Source organism: Chamaea fasciata, unplaced genomic scaffold (assembly GCF_029207755.1).
Source record: "Chamaea fasciata isolate MVZ Bird 193981 ecotype frontalis unplaced genomic scaffold, bChaFas1.0.hap1 SCAF_19, whole genome shotgun sequence".
In the NCBI taxonomy this organism is placed as follows: Eukaryota; Metazoa; Chordata; class Aves; order Passeriformes; family Sylviidae; genus Chamaea; species Chamaea fasciata.
The window spans coordinates 10,992,255-11,013,581 of NW_027094104.1; the positions used below are offsets into that span (position 1 = coordinate 10,992,255).

Sequence of the window (21,327 nt, forward strand, 5' to 3'; positions counted from 1 at the left end):
TGGTGCCCATCCTCGGGCTCTGACACACTCCCTGTCCTGCCTCTCGCTCCCCGTGAGAGCCTTTATCCCTCCCAGGGGACCCAGTGGGCACAGCTGGGCCGCGGCCGTGAGCCAGATGTGCCCTGGGCAGGCAGGAGCCCTGGGAGCACACCCTGCCCACTGGGCTGGGGGAGGAACAGGTTAAAAATCCAGCCTGTCATTTCTTCCAAGTGCAGCTAACAAGCAATCTGTAAGTTCACATACGGAGCTGTTTTAAGAAGGAGAAGTTCCTTTAACACAACAATCTATTCTGAAGGTAAAAAAATAAATTTAAAAAAAAATACCAAAAAATCCCCCCAAATTCTAAGTTTCTAGGACTCCAACACACCTGTAATAAAAGGGATTTGTCCCAGGAAAATCAGTAAAAAAATGTGTGAACAATCCGAGAATAAATAGATTTGATAGACAAGTGAAATGCCTTTTACTAACCAACAGAGTAATTAACAAGATAGCTGTTAACCAATTAGAAGTTGCCTTCGAAGTTCGTAAAAACTGTATAGAAGACAACATGCAGCGACAATGAAGGAGCTTTCTGAACTTCCACTGCGTCCCTCGGTGTGCCGTAACGGCCTGAACAGCCACAGGAGGGAGTCAGCCGCCAGCCCAGGGCTGCGGGGAGCGGGGGCCGAGCCCCGGGAGCGTTCTCCTGCCCGTCCCCGCGGCCCCGCACGCGCCTTTCCGCCCCGAACCGCCGCCGCCGGATTCCATCCCACGTGGGTGGAAATCAGAGCGGGAACTGGCGGCCGGCAGGGAACTCCCACGAGGATCAGACCCAGGGGAGGGTGTGAGGCGCCCTCGGCTGCAGGCACTGCACCTGCCCAGGACGGCGGCGCCCGGGGATGGCATCACCTCCTCACGGCTCGGGATGCGAGCTGAGGAGCCCGAGCCTTTCCCCATGCCCTGCACCCTGCGGGGCCCGGGCGAGGCTTGTTTGCGTGGAAAACAGAGAGGGCACATGAAAAGCCGAGCTCTTCACGCATTTCCAGCGGGTCGGGGAGCTCCTGTCCCCGTGTCCTGGGCTGGGCACAGAGCAGAGGGCTCAGCCCCAAACGCGGGGTCCCCCCGGGGCTGTCGCTGCACCCCACAAACCGCAGGCAGGGCTTTGGCAGCACTTCCAGCCAGGGACAAGAGGAGGCTCTGGGGGCTGGCGGACCCCGGGCAGTCCCGGACGCCCCCGGAGGCTGCGGAGCGTGGGGTGTCCGCCCGGGAACTACGCTCTCTGAAAGCCCCACACCTCCAAGAGCTGCACCTGGAAGTTCTCCTGGCAGAGCGGGGGGTTGTCGAAGGTCTCGCAGCGCTCCGTGTGTCCCCAGAGCAGGCTGGCGTCCAGGGACAGGGCTTGGCCTCCGCCTCCACCTGCAGAGCGGGCGCAGGGTGGGGCCCGGCTCCCCCCGGCCCCCCCGCTCGCTGTCCCTTGTCCCTTGTCCCGCTGCCGGGGCCGGGAGGGGCTCGGGCTGCTCCCGCGGGGGTCCCCGACCCACCGCGGCTCCTGTGCCGAGCCCCGGGCCCGGGGGCACAGAGACCCCGGCCCAGCGGCGGGGTGGGCGCCACCCTGGGGAGCCACCGAGAGCGGCCACCCCTTATCGACCCCCCCTTATCGATAGCGATCGCCCCTTATCGATAGCAATCACCCCTTATCGATAGCGATCACCCCTTATCAATAGAGATCACCTCTTACTGATAAAGGTCTCCCCTCATCTATAGCGATCCCCCTTTCCCAATATCGATCCTCCTTACCAATATTGATCCCCTATTACCGATATCGATCCCCATTACCAATATCGATTCCCTTACCGATATCGATTCCTGTTACTGATATCGATCCCCCCTTACCGATATCGATCCCTGTTACTGATATCGATCCCCCCTTACCGATATCGATCCCTGTTACTGATATCGATCCCCCCTTACCGATATCGATCCCTGTTACTGATATCGATCCCCCCCTTACCGATATCGATCCCTGTTAGTGATATCGATCCCCCCTTACCGATATCGATCCCTGTTACCGATATCGATCCCCCTTCCCAATATCGATCCCCATTACCAATATCGATTCCCTTACCGATATCGATCCCTGTTACCGATATCGATCCCCCCTTACCGATATCGATCCCTGTTACCGATATCGATCCCCCTTACCAATACCGATCCCCCCCTTACCGATGACGATGCCGTCCCGGGAGCCGGACATGAACATGGAGGCGGTTTTGGAGGGCAGCAGGAAGTGCCTGACGGCCAGGAACGGGGACAGGCGGTCTCTCGTGTGCGCCGAGGGCACGGCCAGGTGGTTGGGGCTGGAGCCGCGGCTGCCCCGGGAGGAGCCGGGCGGGGATTCGGGAGCGGGGGAAGGCGAGCGCTGCCGGGAGCGCGGCACGGCCTTGGCCAGCTCCGGCTTCTTGATGAGCACCCACTCGTACCTCTCTGCCTCGGGGCGCACCTGGGCAGCGGGACACACCTGGTGAGCCCCGGGCACCGCGGGGGAACGTGCCGCTGCTGCTGCTCGGGGGCTGGGGCCGAGAGCTGCGTCCGGGCCTGGGGCGGGGCAGGGACGGGACGGGGTGTCCCGGCAGGACGGAAATGAGGGGACAGAGCCGGACACAAACCACGACTCACAGTGAACACAAAGCACTCCCCCGTCCCAAAAAACCCCGATGTGGCTCCGCTCTTCTTCCTTTCGCTCCAGTCGGAGGAGAGAAACGCCCCACACACCTCGGGAGAGAGCACAGGAGCCGTCAGGGGACGGGCCGGGAGGGGAGCCAGCCCCGGGAGCGCCGGGCATCGCCCCGGGCTCAGCAGGGCGGGGTCTCTGCCCCGTCCCCTGGGGAATCAGAGCCCCAAACCCCGCTGTGCCAGCCCCAAACCCCGCTGTGCCAGCTCCAAACCCTGCTGTGCAGCCCCAAACCCCGCTGTGCAGCCCCAAACCCCCACTGTGCCAGCCCCAAACCCCACTGTGCAGCCCCAAACCCCGCTGTGCAGCCCCAAACCCCGCTGTGCAGCCCCCAACCCCGCAGTGCCAGCTCCATCCCACTGTGCCAGCCCCAAACCCCGCTGTGCCAGCTCCAAACCCCGCTGTGCAGCCCCAAACCCCGCTGTGCCAGCCCCAAACCCCGCTGTGCCAGCCCCAAACCCCGCTGTGCCAGCCCCAAACCCCGCTGTGCAGCCCCAAACCCCGCTGTGCCAGCTCCAAACCCCGCTGTGCAGCCCCAAACCCCGCTGTGCCAGCCCCCAACCCCGCTGTGCAGCCCCAAACCCCGCAGTGCAGCCCCAAACCCCGCTGTGCCAGCCCCCAACCCCGCTGTGCAGCCCCAAACCCCGCTGTGCAGCCCCAAACCCCGCAGTGCAGCCCCAAACCCCGCAGTGCCAGCTCCCTCCTGCCCTGTATCTGCAATCAAAGCCTCACTCGTGGCCTCTCTCCCCCTCACCCACCGCTCCTGTTTCCCCCAGCACCCCGGGCTGAGGTGTCCTGGTGGCCAGAGGTGCAGTTTGTTCTCTCCTGGGAGCTGGGACAGACCCGGGGCGGGGCAGGGACCACGCAGCCCGTGGGTGCTCCGGGAGGTGCCTGTGGGGTCACGCAGCCTGTCCCCTTCCCCAGCCCTGCCCGGGAAACGCTCACCTCCCCCTCGGTGGTTTTGATGAGCAGCACCGTGGGTTCGTAGCCTTCACAGCACGTGTAGAACCTGCAGGGGCGGACGAGGGTGGGCTCGGGGGCAGCCCTGGGCAGGCTGTGCTGGCTGTCCCTGGCACAGGGTGGCACTCGGGGACATCCCTGCCCGGCACATCCACAGGGCTCCGTGTGCCCAGGCAGTGCTCAGGTGTCGGCCCAGCCCCTGCCCTCTCCCCTAAGCCACGCTGGGGACCCTGAATGAGCCCAGCAGGGTCCCCGGCAGCCCCAGAGCTGCCCCGGGCCACTTGTGCCGCTCCTTTCTCCAGCACCAGGCCCTGCCCGGGTGTCCCCGTGCCCCGGCCCCGCCGGGCAGGGGAGGCCTCACCTCTGCAGGCTGCAGCCGTCCCGGGAGGTGGAGAAGAGCAGCAGCGGGGGGAAGAGCGAGAAGCGCTCGGGGATCCAGGACCAGACGAGGCGCATCTCCTGCGCCGTGACAGCGCTGGAGCTGAACTTCTGCATGTCCACAGCCAGGTGGAAGGACGGCCTGCGAGGGGAGGGACATCGGGGGGGCTGTGGGGCCCCTCTGCTTTTGGGGGCACGGCCCCCTGCAGCAGCTTCCCAGGGCTGGGGCACGCAGGGCTCTCCTCACCTTCTCTGCACCACGGTGATGCCCCTCTCCACCAAGGCCTTCCTGTTGGCCATCTGCAGCAGCCAGATCTCCTTGCGGGAGAAGAGGCGGATGCCGAAGGCTCTCTCCAGGAGTTTGTCCGCGGTCACGTGCTGGGCGATGTTCCTGACGAAAGCCCGCAGCTCCGCCTTGATGTCGGAGCCCTGCGGCCCAGCCGGGCCCAGCGAGAGCCTGAAGAGCTTGAGCAGGGCCAGGGCGATGCGGTAGAGCACCTTCTGGCCCTCCAGCAGGAACACGTCCAGCACCCGCACGGCGTAGGCGAAGGGCAGCCCGGGGAAGAGCCACCACAGCCACTCCGAGTACACCTCGAGGACGTTGTCGGCGGCGCCGGCGATCAGCCTGTGGGCCGCGGGGCAGTGCTTGTTGGCCAGGTCCCCGAAGGTCATGCAGGAGGCCTGGTGGGCCAGGAAGGACTGGTCGACGTAGGCGGCGTGGGGAGCGTTGCTGGCGATGAGGCGCGAGAGGCTCTCGAAGCACTGCGCCTCGTCCTGGCTGTAGTGCAGCAGCAGCGCGGCCAGCGCCGGCAGCAGGGGGCTGTGCGTGATGTCGGGGAACAGGGCGCCCACGCAGATCAGGATCTTCTTCAGGGCGGTGACGCCGTGCGGGCTGAGGCAGTAGGTGGGCATGGGGCAGCCCTCCAGGAACTCGGGCAGGGGGTGGGAGCTCACGCTGGGCTTCCCGAAGAGCCGGGCGGCCACGTCCCTGTACACCAGCGCGTCGGGGGTGACCAGGCGGCAGGAGACCTGCCGGATGAGCCGCGGGTAGAGCCGGGCCCGCCCCGCGTGGCTCCCGGCCCAGCAGCCTTCCCTGGCCAGCCTCTTCAGCTCCTTCGGGGACCGGCCCAGCACGTCCCGCGGCAGCGGCGCCGGCGGCTGCAGCTCCGGCATCTTGTCCCAGTCCACCAAGTGCCCGCGGCCCGGGCACGGGGAGGTGTCGATGTCCCACGTGTCGGCCTCGGCCGTGACCACGATGGTGACCGGGGACGAGCCGAGCGCCTCTGCGGGACAAAGAGCTTTTACTGAGCGCCTTTCACCGCCCCACCGACGGCGTCTCGCCCTGCCCGGGCGCGCTCGGAGCTCTCGCAGCCACGTCCCGGGTTTCCTTGCTCTCCCCTGCCGAGGGAAGGGCTCCGGGCTCTGCCCTCGCCCGCTCCCATCGCTCGGGGCCCCGGGGAAGTGGGGCCGGGTCCCAGCTGGGTGTCGGGGTTTCTCCTCACACCGTGAGGGCCTTTTCCCCCCTCCAAAGCCGCAGCCCCGCGGCTGGGCGCACTCACCTGGCCCGGTGCCCGAGTCCTGGGCCGGCTCGGCCGCGGGGAAGGCGGCGGCCGCGGCCCCGGGGGAGCGGGGCAGGCTGAGCCCCACCTGCAGCATGTCCCAGCTCGGCCACCCCTGCCGGGTCCCCTCTGGCCCCGCACCCGCCCGCCGTGGTTTTTAAGGCGAGGGCGAGCCCGCGGCCCCGGGGTTTATTTGGGGTAAACACGGCCAGGGGTGGAGCGGCTCCGCGCCCGCATCGCCCCTTCCTGCCCCAATTCCGAGCCGGACTGGGGGCTGTAAACAGCCCGTGGGCTGAGATCCCATCAAACAGCAGCACGAGCCCCGAACGGAGCCTTTATTGGCCCGAGGATCACCTCGGTGTTCCCGTCTGGGGCTCGCTCCAGGGGGACACCGCGGCCGCGGGGACAAGCCCGCCCCGGCTGCGGCTGCTGCGGGCACGGCCGGGGGGCTGCGGGTGCCTGGGGTGCTCAGCACCCCCCACAGCCGCCCCGGGCTTGGGGTAGCACGGGGGGGATCAGCCCCGCGATGGGGGAACACAACCGGGATCAGGAACGGGAACGTGCTGACGAGGACGCGCTGGTTGTCGTTATCGATATCGTTATCGCTATTGTTATGATTGTCCTTATCACTATCGTCAGCACTATCGTTTACCAACACGCCCCAGCGGTGCTTTGTGCTCGGTTTGCGTCACCGATGGCACCCAAAAACAAAGGGACAGGCCAAATCCTGGCGGATCAGGGATGGGAAGGGCTCGGACGGAGGTGCGGCGGGAGCGAGGGGCTGCGCCCACCGCAGCCAGAACAGCGACAGTGCCAGCACCGCCAGTGTCACCCGGCACCGGGGACATCGGCGTGTCGCCGGAGATGGGCTGGGACAGGGGACTGGGCTGGGGATTTGGAGAAGGGGACCGGTGCCACCGCTCGGTGTCGCGTTTATGCGGCAGCAGGGACGGGAGGGAGGCGTGGGGACAGCTCTGGTTCTGTGCCGCGCACATCTGCGCACATCTGCACACATCTGCAGCGTGTGCTGTGCACCTCTGCACCCTGAAACTGCAAACCTCTGTGCGCTGAACCTCTGCCCCTCTAAACCCTGAACATCTGCATCCCTGCACCCTGAAACTGCAAACCTCTGCCCCTCTAAACCCTGAACATCTGCATCCCTGCCCCCTGAAACTGCAAACCTCTGCCCCTCTAAACCCTGAACATCTGCATCCCTGCACCCTGAAACTGCAAACCTCTGCCCCTCTAAACCCTGAACATCTGCATCCCTGCACCCTGAAACTGCAAACCTCTGCCCCTCTAAACCCTGAACATCTGCATCCCTGCACCCTGAAACTGCAAACCTCTGCCCCTCTAAACCCTGAACATCTGCATCCCTGCACCCTGAAACTGCAAACCTCTGCCCCTCTAAACCCTGAACATCTGCATCCCTGCCCCCTGAAACTGCAAACCTCTGCCCCTCTAAACCCTGAACATCTGCATCCCTGCACCTTGAAACTGCAAACCTCTGCCCCTCTAAACCCTGAACATCTGCATCCCTGCACCTTGAAACTGCAAACCTCTGCCCCTCTAAACCCTGAACATCTGCATCCCTGCACCCTGAAACTGCAAACCTCTGCCCCTCTAAACCCTGAACATCTGCATCTCATCCCTGCACCGCACGCAGCTGCCCCTCTGCCCCCTGAACGCCTGCCCTGCCCCGCTGCCCCTGCACCGCACATCAGAACGGCTGTGCCCTCGGCCCCGCTCCCCGCAGTCCCCCCGGCCCGGTACCTCTCTCCCTCTCTCCTCTCTCCTCTCCCTCTCCCTCTCCCCTCTCCCCTCTCCCCTCTCCCTCTCCCTCTCCCCTCTCCCCTCTCCCCTCTCTCCCTCTCTCCTCTCCCTCTCCCCTCTCTCCCCTCTCTCCCTCTCCCCTCTCTCCCTCTCCCCTTTCCCATTTCCGCTCCGTCCCCTGGCGGCGCCTGCGCGCGGCGCGTCCGGGCGGATCCGGCGGAAGCGGCGGGAAGGTTCCGGGGCCGCGATGGCTCCGGATCCCTGGTGAGCGCCGGGCCGCGCCGGGGCTGGGGCTCGGGAGCGGCTCGGGAGCGGCTCAGAACCGCGCCGGGACCGGCCCCGCCGGGGCTGCGGAGCGTCCGGAGCCCGCGGGGCCCGGCGCGGGCGGGAGCGGGGCCGGGCCGTGCGGGGCGGGGGTTGTGCGTGCCCAGAGCCCGTCGTGCCGTGCGTGTGCCGGGGCTGCTGTGCCTGCCCTGCCCGGGGTTCCTCCGCCGGAGCCCAGCCCGGGCTTGGTGGGGCCGTGTTTGGGGCTGCTGTGCTCTCCCCTCCCGGGCCTTTTCCCGAGGCTTGTACCAGCCCATCCCGGCGGGTCCCAGCCCATCCCAGCGCATCCCGGCGGGTCCCATCCGATCCCGGCGGGTCCCAGCCGTTCCCATCCGATCCCACCCGATCCCATCCGTTCCCATCCGATCCCACCCGATCCCGGCGGGTCCCATCCGTTCCCACCCGATCCCACCCGATCCCGGCGGGTCGCAGCCGGTCCCGCGGCCCGGGCTGAGCCGCTGCCGTGCCCGCAGGCTCCCGCAGCTCGCCGCCGCCCGCCAGCTCGCCCAGGACATCGCCGAGAGGATCCAGGAGCGGAACCGCTGCCAGCGGAGCGGGGAGAGCTCGGCCAAGGTGCCCCGGCGGGGGGGTCGGGGCCGGGCCGGACACGGGCTGCCTTTGAATGTGCGGGAGTCCCGGGATGCGGGATTCCCGGGAGTGCGGGAATCCCGGGATGCGGGGCCAGGGAGGGCGGGCCGGGGCCGGGCTGTGTCACTGTCGCTGTCCCCGCGGGGGAAGGTTGTGTCACTGTCACTGTCAGTGTCAGTGTCACTGTCACTGTCACTGTCACTGTCAGTGTCACTGTCACTGTCACTGTCAGTGTCACTGTCAGTCCCTTGCGGTGCCTGTGAAGCCAACGAGGCCGCAGTCCGGGGACGAGCAGCGGCTCCCGGTGCCGCAAAGGTCATTTGGGGTCAGCGGCGGCGGATCTCCGCATGGAGCGGCGCTGGGCTGGGGAGGAGCTGTGGCGGTGCCGGGCTCGCCCTGCTGCCGCTCCCGCCTGCGCCTGCCGGCGTGGGGCTGCTCCAGGGGCTCCGGGATGTCGGGATGGAGCTGCTCCAGGGGCTCCGGGATGTTGGGATGGGGCTGCTCCAGGGGCTCCGGGATGTCGGGATGTTGGGATGGGGCTGCTCCAGAGGCTCAGGGATGTTGGGATGTCGGGATGGAGCTGCTCCAGGGGCTCTGGGATGTCGGGATGGAGCTGCTCCAGGGGCTCCGGAATGTCGGGATGTTGGGATGGAGCTGCTCCAGGGGCTCCGGGATGTTGGGATGTTGGGATGGGGCTGCTCCAGGGGCTCTGGAATGTTGGGATGGAGCTGCTCCAGAGGCTCAGGGATGTCGGGATGTTGGGATGGAGCTGCTCCAGAGGCTCAGGGTTGTCGGGATGTTGGGATGGAGCTGCTCCAGAGGCTCTGGGATGTCGGGATGTTGGGATGGAGCTGTCCCAGAGGCTCAGGGATGTTGGGATCCTCAGCAGCTGCTCTGTGCCCTCCCTCTGTGAACGGGGAGCAGATGTTCCTCCCCCAGGGCTGGCTCCTGCCTCTTGCCGTGGCTGCAGATCAGAGGGAATGGGAATTTTGCAGCCTTGTGGTAGCTGCATCTCTAAAATACAAGCCCAGAGTTAAATGGGAATGAGAAGCAGCAGCTGGAGCTTACCCAGGGATGTTGTGTTCTCCACATTTTCACACTTCCTGCTCAGGAAATAAAATAAAATAAAATAAAATAAAATAAAATAAAATAAAATAAAATAAAATAAATAAAATAAAGGTAAGGTAAGGTTTTCAGGATGCTGCTTTCCCTGGGGTCAAAGGCTCATCCTTTCCTTACCTGCTCCCCTGGCTGCGTTCAGATGAAAATTGCTGTAAGCCCTTGAGTTGGTCGTTTATGATAATTGGCATAATTAAAGCCCCAGTGCTTTTTCTCCCCCCTCTCCATGTCAGGGCTGTAATGCAGTGCCTGCTCACTGGATCTGCTGGGCCACTCCCTTTGCTGAGGGGTGTTCAAATCAAGTGTCACTTTTGAAATGTTTCCTTGGGGGAAACTCTGAGGAAAAGTGTGTGTAGGCTGTGCACAATAACCAGTGCTGCTGAATGGCTGCCTCAGCTCAGCGGGAGTTGAGAAGAGGTTCCAGAAACCCCAGATAAGTGGGATTTGAGGGCAGTGTGTTCTCTGGAGAGTTTGGAGGTGCAGGTTAAATCCCTGCTTTCAGGATGGTGAAGTATCACAGTTGTACAGATCCACCTCAACAACAGAAGGCCAATAAAAAGATTGCTGCTCAATCTGTCTGTATTTATGGAGGGCAAAGTCCTCTATTGCCACCTCTGAGGAGTCCAAACCCCAGTGAAACGTGGGCTTGGTGTTGTTCGGAGCCTTTCTGGGGCTGGAACTCTCCGAGGTTGTGTTTTATGGAAACATGGCACGGGTGACTGACCTCCCCATAGAGTCATTTGTCCCGTGCCCTGTGTTTTCCAGCTCCCTTTAATCCATTAACAGGTGAAGGGGAATATTTGGCAGCGTTTGATTCTACTCTAAACAAGTTTCCAGCGAGGAGAGAGGTGTTTTCATAACAGAAATGCTGCTGAGAAACCCACGGCTGAGCAGGCGCGTGTCCCGTGCCTCCCGCGGGCTGCAGTGCAGGGAAATGTCTTTGGACAACATTGGCCTGGTAGGGAGAATGTAAACAGGGTTTTATTTTCATAGTATTTTGCCATTAGCATGGCTGACAGACTTCTTGCTTGTTGCTGAGCCGAAAATAGAGCATGAAATCTAAAATGGAAAAATAAACTGCGAGGAAAGATTTTCATCCAGCACTCACCATCTGTGAACTCTGCTCCATTGAGCTGACCATAAAACTTCCATTGGTTTCTTTTCTTCCTGCTTCTCTTCTTTCTCAGTTTTCTGTAGAGGAGGTGAACTCTCTTGTCCCCTGGCTGCAGTTTCTGGCCAGGTGGCTGCGTTGGGTGCCTTTTTTGGCCTTTGTGCTCTGGTGCTGTTCTGGGTCACTCAAACGCAGCATTTTCCACCTGGAGCTGAGAACAAATGAAGAGACCTTTAATTACCTGATTGCAGAGCTGGAGGCCACGCAGAGGCTTCAGCATTCCCGAAATCCCTGATCCCCCACCCTGGTTTGGAGCTGCTGCCGTGGTGCTGCCCGCTGCAAGCCACAGCTGGTAAACAAAAGGCACGGCGAGTCTTAATTAGGACGGCTTGCATTGTTAATTGCAGTTAGAGTGGGGTTTTCTCTGCATAACTGGAATGAAAAGAAAGAACAACTGAGGAGGACAAGCTCAGAGGACAATGAGAGTTTGAGCTGGGAAGGGGTGGGGAGGAAGCAGGAGGAGCCCTGCAGGCCTGGGGTTTGCCTGCAGCGGGGAAGGAGGACTGAATTACATTTTTACTGGGAACACACATGTGGGTCTTGGGCAGGTCAGTGCTGAGAGAGGATTTGGGAGTCCTGGGTGCTGCTGAGAAGGGAAGTGGAACAATCTGAATCTCTTTGGGGTCTTAAGTTTCAGGTCTGGAGGGGTTCAGTGCAGGGAATGTGCGAACCTGTGGCAACCTTCTCTCTGTTCCTGGGAAAGAAACCTGGTGGCAAACGAAGCTGGCGCCTGTATTTTTATTGAAGATCAGAGGAAAGAGCTGGAAATTTATCTGGAAAACATTAAAACGTGCTGAGGTGTTTTGCCCATATGAAAGAAGCGTGTTTATAAAGACTGGAGAGACAGCTTTCCATATTCACCAGCATTAGTTCCGTAGGGTTGTGTTGGTGAAACTTGCATTGTTCTCTAAGCAGCCTGCAGTGGCTTCTGCCTCTGGGCAGGGAAAGTGAAATATATTGTCATGAAACAGCATGAAATGTCATGTGGAGCTGACAGAGCAGGGCAGTGACCATCCCTGTGTCCCCAGGTCAGCGTGGCCATCAGGGCAGTGACAATCTCTGTGTCCCCAGGTCAGCGTGGCCATCAGGGCAGTGACCATCCCTGTGTCCCCAGGTCAGCGTGGCCATCAGGGCAGTGACAATCTCTGTGTCCCCAGGTCAGCGTGGCCATCAGGGCAGTGACAATCTCTGTGTCCCCAGGTCAATGTGGCCATCAGGTCCTCTCTGCAGAGCCTCAGGGAGAAGATTGATCAGCTGAGGGAGCTGCTGCTGCGGGCGGTGTCCACACGTCAGATGTATCCTGTCACCCCTGTCCCTCAGGGATAATTGTGCTGTCACCCCTCTGCCACACGCTCTGGGTCTCCCCCTCATGCCCTCTGCAGGAGAGTTTGTCACCAGAACTTTCTCTGTGCTGCTGGTGGCTGTTTTCATGGCAGCTGCAGAGCCAGAGCCTGGCTCTGGTCACCTCTGTGTCACCCTCCTGGTCACCTCTGTGTCACCATCCTTAACAGGATGGGCTGAGAGGAGCTTAACAAGGTGTCTGAGGCTCCTCAGGGCTGCCCTGGTGCTGCTGTGTTGGTGTATGAGCAAGGTCACTTGTCCAGCACTAAACTGGCCACAGGGCATTTTCTTCCATTTTCTCTTCCATCTTCTCCTCTTCCATTTTCTCTTGGCATTTTCTCTTGGCCAGGCCTTGCCAGAAGGAAGGAGGATGCTTTGTTCAGGCTGTGGGCAGGGGCTCTGGGGTATCCTGACTTTGGCTGACTTAAGAAACAATTAAGAAACAATCTGCAGCTTCAGATTGATCAAAGTCCTTGGAAATACTCATTGGGAAGAAATGCCAGACGCTCTGCCAGGAGTGTCACCCCATGGCCAGACTGGGCCATGCTGGAAAAGTCAGGTTCAGGAGTCACAGGCACGTCCCTAAAGGTGTCCAGGTGCAGTCTGGATTGAGGGAGGAATGTTTAATTTCAGCAGAAATCCCTCCTGAGCCTGAGTGCTGTGCTGATGGCCAGGGCTGGAATTTCCCTGCCCAGTGGCTGCTGCTGTGGCAGGAAACACACACAGACCAGTTCAGCACTGCTGAACCCACTCAGCAGGACCCAGGAGAGACTGAGAAGTCCTTCAGGACGTCCCTGAGGTTAATTTTAAAAAGCCCACACGTCTCCCCTGTGGAAGGCACAGCTGGTGAGAGGCACCGTGTGAATTGTTCCTCTGCCCGTGAGTTGCAAGTGGAAACAGATGCCCAGAGGAAAGTTTGGGTTCTCGCTCTGATCACTGGGCTGGGAGCTGCTCCCCTGGTCTGTGTGAGGAGCCTCCAGTGGAGTGAGATGTGAAATACCCTGCTGCTTTGAAAGGCTCTGTTCTGCTTGGCCCTGCCCTGGTGCTGTCAGGCTCGTTTGGAGCTCTTTTAAGAAACCTCATCCTTCCCTGGGCTGAACCTGTGCAGAACTGCCACACTGTCAGTGCTGGACACCAAAAAATAAACCAGAAATGACTTCACTGGGGTTTTGGAGGGGGAAATGCTATTCCTAGTGCTAATTTGACAGTAAATATCCTTTCAGTGCTCTCATTACTTTGAGATGACGGCATAAAGATCATTCTGTGGCCACTGTATGAAACATTTGTGCAAGGATCAGAAACACACTTAGAATAACAGCAGGTTTCATTCACAACAATGTGAATCTTAGATCTCGCAGCCTTTTTATTTTTGAGTTAAAATTGTTAATTTCTCTGATCAGGAAGTCTGATTTATTTCAAGGATGCATAGCAGGCGTTGTTTTACACAATGAAATGAAAGCTTTTGTGTGTTTCTGAGCTTGGTCCTTAACCCAGAGCCATCAGCACGCAGCTGGAGGGAGACAGGAGGCAGAACCTGGTGGACGAGCTCCTGACACGGCACAAACAGCTCGAGGCATCCTACAGGAATGAAGGCTGGGAGCCAGACATGAGCAGGTATGGCACTGTCCCCTCCAGTCCCACCAGAGCTGTGCCTGGAGGGCACCTGAGGTGATCCCTGAGCTCCCTGAGCCCCGCAGGGAGCAGAGGGAGAGGCTTTGGTGTACAAATGATGTGTTTTTGTCAGTGTTTCTGTCAGTTCCCGGCGGCTCCCTGGGAGTGCTGGCCCTGGTTTTGGTGGTGCCCAGAGTTCGGCTGACGCTTCTCTGCACTCCTGGGTGTATTTCTGTCTGCTGAGGGTCTCCCCAGCGAGGAGGTGAAGGGCTTGGCCTCAGTGCTCATGTTCTCTGCTGCGTTTGTTACACCCAAAGCCTGGGCTGCCCTTCCTGCCCAGAGCAGCTGTGCCTGCCCCTGGATCCCTGGAGTGTCCCAGGCCGGGCTGGACGGGGCTGGGAGCAGCTGGGACAGCGGGAGGTGTCCCTGCCGTGGCAGGGGTGGCGCTGGGTGATCTCCAAGGTCCCTTCCAGCCCGTTTTGTGACATTTTGTTTGTCACCTTTGCTTATCCAGACCTCGGGGCAGCACCTGCTGCAGGTGCTGAACCTCCAGACCGGGACTGAACCCAAACAACTGTTCAGGGTTCGGGTTCTCCAGAGCTCAGTGCAGCCCCTGGTGTCGTGTTGGCCCCAAAATCCATCCCTGAGTCCCCCACAAGACGTAAACCAGCGAGCAGGCAGGATGTGGGGCTGGCATGTGGGACAGCTCTGGAGTGTCCCCGGCCCTGAGCAGTCCCTGGGCTGCTGTGGCCTTTGTGACCTTCCCTGCTGTGCTGGCAAGGTGCTGCCGCAGGGATTCTGCCTTGCCTTGCCCCAGGCAGAAGGTGTCGAGGCAAGCAGGAGGAAAACGCCCAAATCCCTCGATAATTTCACTGGAAACAAGCAGGAATCCGGTATTTTCCAGTGGAAGATAACATCAGGGAGAGGGTTCGTTTGCTAGTGTTGCAAGGCTTGATGGTTTATAGCTCTCTTTTAACTTCCTTTATTAGAAATGGATGAAACTGTGCCAGATATTCCATCTGGTGGGTTCACACTCCTTCCTTGGTGTCCCCTGTGGGTCTGGTTTTCTGGGGTACAGCAGAGACAACCCAGCGCCTGGACCTTGTGCCAGGAAATCCAGCTTTGCTCTCGTGCCTGAGCCGGGGCTGGGGCTGGGTCTGGAGGGGAAGGGGCTTGGAGGGAGCTTGGAAAGAGCTTGGAAGGACTTCGGAAGGAGCTTGGAAGGAACTTGGAGAGATTCTTGGAGGGATCTTGGAAGGAACTTGGAAGGAGGTTGGAAGGAATTTGGAAGGACTTTGGAGGGATCTTGGAAGGAGTTTGGAGGGATTCTTGGAAGGATCTTGGAAGGAATTTGGAAGGACTCTGGAGGGATCTTGGAAGGACTTTGGAAGGAGTTTGGAAGGATTTTGGAGAGATTCTTGGAGGGATCTTGTGGTGTCAGGCACGGAGCCCCCAGGGTCCGCAGGGCTCAGCTGCCCTTCCCAGCCCGGGGTGCCCCTGAAATCCTGGCAGAGCCCTGGCCCAGCTCTGGGGTTCTGGGGCTGGCAGAGCCCAGCCTGGAATGTGCCTGGAGCTGCCACTCAGCTTTTCCCTGCATTAGAAAAATCAGCAGCTGCAGTTTGATGGGGCTGAGCGGTGACACTTGCCTGGCTTGTGCTGCTTTTCCAGGTCTAATCCAGGCCTGAAGTGACAGCCCGCGGTGCCCAGGCCCTGCTCTGGCCAGCAGCCCTTCCCTTCATTAACCTTCCTGCACCACTGATCACATATTTATTGTCCCAGGGCGCGGGGCTGGGGGCTTTTCCCTGGAATTAAGCTGGTTTACGTTTGGTCAGCACTCAGGGAGCTTTGCATCCTTTGAAAGCTGCTCTGAGGCTGTTTCTGGGCTGCAGGGCTGGCCTTTAACGCCATCAGGGTTGATCCCAAGTGACAGCTGCGGGCATGTCCCTGCCTCGGGGACATTCCTGCCCCTTCCGGCCCTAATTGAGGTGCCACTGGCATTTCCCGGGGGAAGGCGGTGCTGTTTGCACGGCTCCCCTTGAGCAGGGCCCGTTAACATCTCCTTTAATTGGGTTTTGATAACCAGTTCAGTGTCTTCTGCCCCCTTTTCTCCTGGGGAGAGATCAGTGCGGGTGGTTAGAACAGGGGCTTCAGCGGGCAGGATTCCCAGGGCTTCACCCCAATCCCAAAGGCGGGCTGGGAACAGCAGCCTGGGAATGTTGACTTGCTGGATGTCTCGTGTCAGACTTGGAGAGCATTTAAACATTTGTGGAGGCAGAGGGATGGGGATGCTCCTGCTTCTGTCTGACCAGGTGTCAGGCTGGAGAAGTCCACGTCAGTCACCAGAGAATCCAGAAATCCACCGGCCTTCCTTGGTGTCTCCTGGAATTCCTCAAAAACAGAGACAGCTTCTGTGCTGTCTGTGGGACACAGAGCACCTTCGGTTAGAGCTACCCCAGGTACATTTTACAATTGTCCATGTTCTTTTTTCTCTTCATTGTGGGTCACCGTTTTTCCTGGCTGAACACCTGCCTGACAGATGGAAGGTATTCCAGCCTTGATCCAAACAGGAATTTTGCCTGATGCCAAACAGGTTTTTAATCCCTGAGTGCCTGGCTTCAGGTGTCAAATGCTTTTGGGAATCTGGCTGCTCTTGGTGGGGGGCAGATGCTCCTTGGGAAATCAAATGAACAAGAGCTGTTCAGGTGCCTCTGAAAGTCCTTCCTCCCTCCCAGCTCCTGCTGGAGCCTCCTGGCTGGGATGGGGCTGGCCTCAGCTCCGGGAGGTGGATGGGAAGGGTGGGAAAAGAGGGAATTGTCCATCCAGGAGAGCACCTGAGTGCCAGGATCAGGTCTGGGGCTGTCCAGGATTAATGTGCCTTTGACTGTGGGGTCAGGACGGTCCCGCACCCTCCCCAGCCATGCAGCTCCCAGTCCTTGGAGCAGTGGGACCAGCCAAAGGGAAAGGGTGTCCAGAGCAACACGGAAATTCCTGGAACGCGGGGAACAGCGGTTCTTGTGCTGCTGGGGCTGGAAGTCCTCTGCCAGCTGCAGGGAACGCTGCAGGCTTCCCATCAGGAGAGGTTCTCGTGGGGAAATCTCACCTGGCTTGGTACCTGGAGGGGGTTTGGAAGTGCCTGTGCTGCTGTGGCCTCTCAGGGGGTTTCGGAGAGGCAGAGAGGGTTTCTGTTTTGTGTGTTAAAATTATATTTGCTTTATTTATTAGCTTGGAGCTTCCTGAAAATGCAGAGCGAGCCCTGAAAGTGAGAGGATGCCCCAGCCCTGCAGCACCCCTGTGGAGGGTGACCCCGGGGGCTTCAAAGCGCCCCTCTGCAGTTCAGGGAATGTTCAAGTGATCATCCACCCAACTGTCAGATGACCCAGGTTTTGTTTAAGGCTCAGTCTTGCCCATCAGCCTTGTAAAGCCCTAAGCCTCGATGTGTGGCCTTGGCCTAAAGCAGGTGCTGCTTGACTAATCTAAGTTCCTTGGGAGGTGTCCTAAGAATGATCAGTGAAACAAGAAGACAAGCCCTCCCTTGTTAGGCGACGGCAGAGCTCCCTGATTTTAAACCCCCCGTCACCTTTTAAACTCGGGCAGCATTTTGCTGAGCCTTGTAATTAGTTAAATCTGCTCCCAGCATCAAAAGGCATCCCCACACACTCCAGTGCCCTGCGAGGCTCCCAGATTTGGGTGATTAACCTGGCGGAGGCGGTGGGTGGCTAATTGGATAAGCTTTAATCTTCACACCAGCCCGGCCGGGCAGGGCAGCCCCGGCCAGGGGCAGGAGGAAGTTGTGCTGTGCGGGAAGGCAGTTGCCAAACATGTCACAAAGATTATTGTAACGAGCAGACCGCCTGTCATGACCCAACCTGCCAGAACGGGGCACAGCACCGGTGGGAGGGAGGGAGGGAGGGAGGCAGAGCCCCACATTATTTCAAATTTGCTTGCCTTGGCTGTTTTTTGAACGGGCAGAGGTAGTCGTGCTCCTTTCAGCGCGCGGAGAGCTTTATGTTCCCTTGGCTTTGGTTAAACAGCTTTGTCAGGTGGTGTTCCCCTGGGTTTTGTGTCCTTCTAATTGAAGTGAGTTGGGGGAGCTGCAGTGATGTTTCCATCTCCAGCAGAGCAGTGCTGCTGTGGGGTTCACAAACCCGCTGCCAGAGCTGAGCCCGGGGGATAAAAGAGCAGATTTAATCCCCCAAAGCAGGGGGCAGAGCTGGCTGGTGTGTAAAACTGCATTTCAGGTGAGTTTGTCTAATCCAGCCTGCGTGCCAAGCTCGATAAATGCGTGGAAATTTGATGGAGGTGCAGGACTGGAATGAGTGAAAGAAGAACCCCAGCTCCTCTCTGGTGCTGCCCTTGACACCAGCTGGGCTGCCTCTGCTTGGGTGTTCAGCATCACTGCCGCGGTTAAGGGAGATGTTCAGGTTTATAAAAAGTGCTTTTTAGCCACTTTTATTTTAAAAAAAGGTTTGTTTTTTCCTATTTTAAATTTTTTTTTCCTACTTTTCTGTGTTTTTCCGTTTTTCATTCTGCCTTCACCCTGAGCTGGAGCGCCGTGCCCATGTTCCAGCAGCCAGGGAGAGGAGCTGCAGAGCTCCGTGCCGTGTGGGGGATTCTCCAGCAGTGCTGCTCCATCCCACGGCCAGGAGATGTCCCCAGCTGCCCGGGATTCCTGCCGGAGCCCGGCCCGAGCCCCCCGGTGCCCGCAGGGCCCTGAGCCCCCGGGCACAGCGACCTCCTGCCCCGGCCTGGGGACACACGGGGGTTCCAGCAGGTGTGGGCACTGGGCACGGCAAAACCCAGCTCAGACTCAGCTCAAAACTCCTTTCCAAACTCAGTTCTAGCTCGATTCAAAACTCAGTTCAAAACTCAATTCAAACCTCAGTTCAAACCTCAGTTCAAACCTGAATTCAAACCTCAGCTCAAACCTCAGTTCCAAACTCAGTTCCAAACTCAGTTCCAAACTCAATTCAAACCTCAGTTCAAACCTCAGTAAAACCCAGTTCCAAACCCAGTTCAAAACTCAATTAAAGACTCAATTCAAAACACCAAAACAACTGCAACCTTCAAATTCAGGTCTTGGTGTAATTAAAAAACATTGGGAGTTTGAGAGGATTGTAAAAACCTTCTCTGTTGTCGGGTTGTTTGTGGGGGTGCTTTGGGAAAGAGCAGGGAAAAGGTAAAATGGGAGTGAAATAGGGAGTTTAAAGGAAGGAAAGCAGGAGGCAAAAGCTCCAAGTTGTGAACATCTGTGGGGGGAGCAGCCTCACCCCCAAACCTGAGCTGCAATTCTGCGTTCAGGGGACTCTCAGTCTGTCATGAGCCTTTCTTCTTGTAGGAGAAACCAGTGAAGAGCTGAAAGGCAGAAACCAGAAATCTGCTATTGAGGAAATGTTTAAGTGGGGTTTCATTTTACTGCTTGGATTTATGTGCCCTGGACATGGAAAACTTGTTTTCTGTGGTCACCAGGGAAGTGTCTGCAATGTGAATAATCTCAAGTCATAATTCTTTGAAAAGAAAACCCATTATTTAATTACTCTTCCATTTCAGAGTGTGTGTTCCTGGCTTCTCCTTCAGGCTGGAAATGCAGGAAGGGAGCTGTGTCCATCTCCAGTTTCTGAAATTCAGGAATGTTCCTGCTTCGCTTTGGTCAGGGTTGCAGGGAATTAAAAGTCTCATCTGATTTGCACCTCTGTTAACAAGTGGACCCTTTTCGCGTTTGAGGCTGTAGCAATATTTTTATAAGTTTGTGCTTTGATCACGTAGCAAATGCAGGAATAACGTGTATTCCCAGGAATGCTGGGTGCTCTACATGCAAAACCAGCATTTTATATGGATACATTATACCACCTGGATATATTATACAGTCTGTGGATAGATGATACAATCTGTTTCTCCCTGTAGAATGAATTCTCTCCTTCCAGCCTGTGAGGTGGGTTTGTTTTTGGGATTGCTTTCGGCTGATTGCTCCTGGGGTCGCACAGAGCCCCGTGGGGTGCTCAGCCCTGTGTGCTGCTGTCTGCCAGGGGGGCTGGAAGTCACTTTTTGGGGCTTTTTCCAGATCCAGCCTCATGGCAGGAGGGGCCAAACAAGGCAGCACCAACCCCTGGCTCCTGGAAGAATCGGAGGAGACCAGAGGACTCGGCTTTGATGAGCTCAGGCAGCAGCAGAGAAGGATCATTGAAGGTACAAGAGCCTTTCTGGTCGTTCTGAGCATCTCTGGGTCTCTGGGAGGAGCCTTGGACCCCAATACACCAGCCTGTGCTGAAGTTTTATTATTTGCAGATATATTCATCCCCAGGCAGCTGTTTTCTGTGTTTGCAGGAGCAGCATTGTGCCTGCAGTGATCTTAACTGGAGGCGACTTCTTCAATTAAATTTTGAAAGTGCTGATTTTGCCCACATTCCTGGTTTTTTTGGTGAGCAGTGTGATCACGTAACTGCCCTGGGTGTTAATTAATGGGTGCACTAAATGTCTTGTTGAATTGGAACGAGGTAAGAGTTAACTCATCCAAAAAAGGGTCTTCAGATTTTTGGCCCCTTGCACCCACAAGGAATGTCCAACTCTGGAAGTGTTGGGCAACCTCAGCCTGGGGAGATCGGGTGGTTAATGAGGCCATTTCCAGGCAATTAAAACACTGGAGGTGATGGAAGGAAATCAGTCTCCAGGTAAGGCCGGCGTCACTCTGCACGGCAGCACCCTGTGTGCAGCTCAGGGGAGCCTGCATGGGCCAGGGGGAAGCTCAGCTGGGATTTAACGACGTTGGGGTGATCAAATGGAGGCTGAGCGAGGTGTTGGGGGGCTGTTGGAAGGGAAGGGTGTCCTGGCCACCCCGTTTGGGCATCCCTGCCGTGCCCTGGGCTCTGACCCTCCTGTGCCTCTCCTGGCGGCTCAGGGCAGGGAGAGCTGCACGTTTTGGCTGAGGGGCACAGGGGATGTGGCTCTTCACCCAGGAGTTCTGCAGAACACCTCACACCTTCCCTGCCCTCATGCCCTCAGCTCTCCGCCACCCTCTCTGTGTCCTCTCGCAGCTTTACAAACCTCTTTGGATTCTTTGGTGTTTGCATCACCTGTTTTTCTTTTTATTCCTCTTAAAAGCCGCTTGGAAAATTTAAAAAGGCTGATCAGGAGCTCGCTGCCTGTGCCAGAAAATCCCCTGCATTTATGGTTGAGTAACAGCTCAACGTTCAACTCTTGGATTTTTTTTTTTTTTTTGGATCCTCAGCAAAAGGTCCCAGCCAGAGCAGAGGAATTACTTACCCATCACTCGGATTATTTCAAGAGTACTGTTGCCATAAGGATTAATTTTCATGTTGTGTTCTTTTAATACATTTTAGCCCTTTAAGCACAGAGTAGATTCTTTTTTTCTTTCTTTTCCTTTGCTTCTACCTATTTTATGTAGCCTGGCGCTTCAGCAACTTCTTCAAGTAATTTAATATCTTTTCCTGGTGCAGAACAAGATGCTGGACTCGATGCTCTTTCTTCCATCATATCCAGGCAAAAACAGATGGGGCAGGAAATTGGGAATGAGCTGGATGAGCAGAACGGTAAGGACAAGATTTTTGCCTCACTTTTATGTAAGACTGGGATTTGTTTTTTTCTCTCCTCACACAGCTGCTCCTCCTGCCCACAGCGCAGGAGGCTGACAGGAAAGGTTTCTGTCCAAGCAACCCCTGCAGATTGTGCCCGTTCATCACCTGATTTTACTTCTGTGCCTCCCGGCATTCCCTGGGGGCCGTGTTCCATGTGTGACCCTTGGGGTGCTTCCCCAAGCCTGACTTTAGAACAAAGTGACG

The 21,327-nt window shown here is 58.1% G+C and overlaps 2 protein-coding genes across 2 annotated transcripts in view; one reads left to right on the forward strand and one right to left on the reverse strand.

The window, feature by feature from the left end:
• Positions 1 to 1,161: 1,161 nt before the first annotated feature.
• Positions 1,162 to 5,796, reverse strand: LOC136299277 (TBC1 domain family member 24-like). Its single transcript, XM_066200736.1, has 7 exons — positions 5,608 to 5,796; positions 4,296 to 5,331; positions 4,032 to 4,190; positions 3,656 to 3,719; positions 2,656 to 2,751; positions 2,203 to 2,479; positions 1,162 to 1,395 (listed from the first exon to the last, which is right to left on the reverse strand). Exons 1-7 carry the CDS (start codon positions 5,702 to 5,704, stop codon positions 1,250 to 1,252), a joined length of 1,875 nt encoding a protein of 624 aa, XP_066056833.1. The 5' UTR covers positions 5,705 to 5,796; the 3' UTR covers positions 1,162 to 1,249.
• A 1,768-nt stretch (positions 5,797 to 7,564) lies between these two features.
• Positions 7,565 to 21,327, forward strand: part of STX8 (syntaxin 8) — an 84,588-nt gene continuing 70,825 nt past the window's right edge. Inside the window, exons 1-6 of the mRNA XM_066200457.1 lie at positions 7,565 to 7,644; positions 8,178 to 8,277; positions 11,783 to 11,877; positions 13,427 to 13,537; positions 19,593 to 19,717; positions 20,986 to 21,078. Of these exons, the coding sequence (XP_066056554.1) occupies positions 7,628 to 7,644; positions 8,178 to 8,277; positions 11,783 to 11,877; positions 13,427 to 13,537; positions 19,593 to 19,717; positions 20,986 to 21,078 (541 nt within the window). The 5' untranslated portion in view covers positions 7,565 to 7,627. The remainder of the gene's footprint in view (positions 7,645 to 8,177; positions 8,278 to 11,782; positions 11,878 to 13,426; positions 13,538 to 19,592; positions 19,718 to 20,985; positions 21,079 to 21,327) is intronic.

What these genes read in the sequence shown, in the direction of transcription:
- LOC136299277 (XM_066200736.1), bottom strand. Translation starts at nt 5,704, where the DNA reads ATGCTGCAGGTGGGGCTCAGCCTGCCCCGCTCCCCCGGGGCCGCGGCC. An exon ending in GGACTCGGGCACCGGGCCAG is followed by an intron (nt 5,332 to 5,607) that starts GTGAGTGCGCCC and finishes TTTGTCCCGCAG; the next exon opens with AGGCGCTCGGCTCGTCCCCG. An exon ending in ATCACCGTGGTGCAGAGAAG is followed by an intron (nt 4,191 to 4,295) that starts GTGAGGAGAGCC and finishes CTCCCCTCGCAG; the next exon opens with GCCGTCCTTCCACCTGGCTG.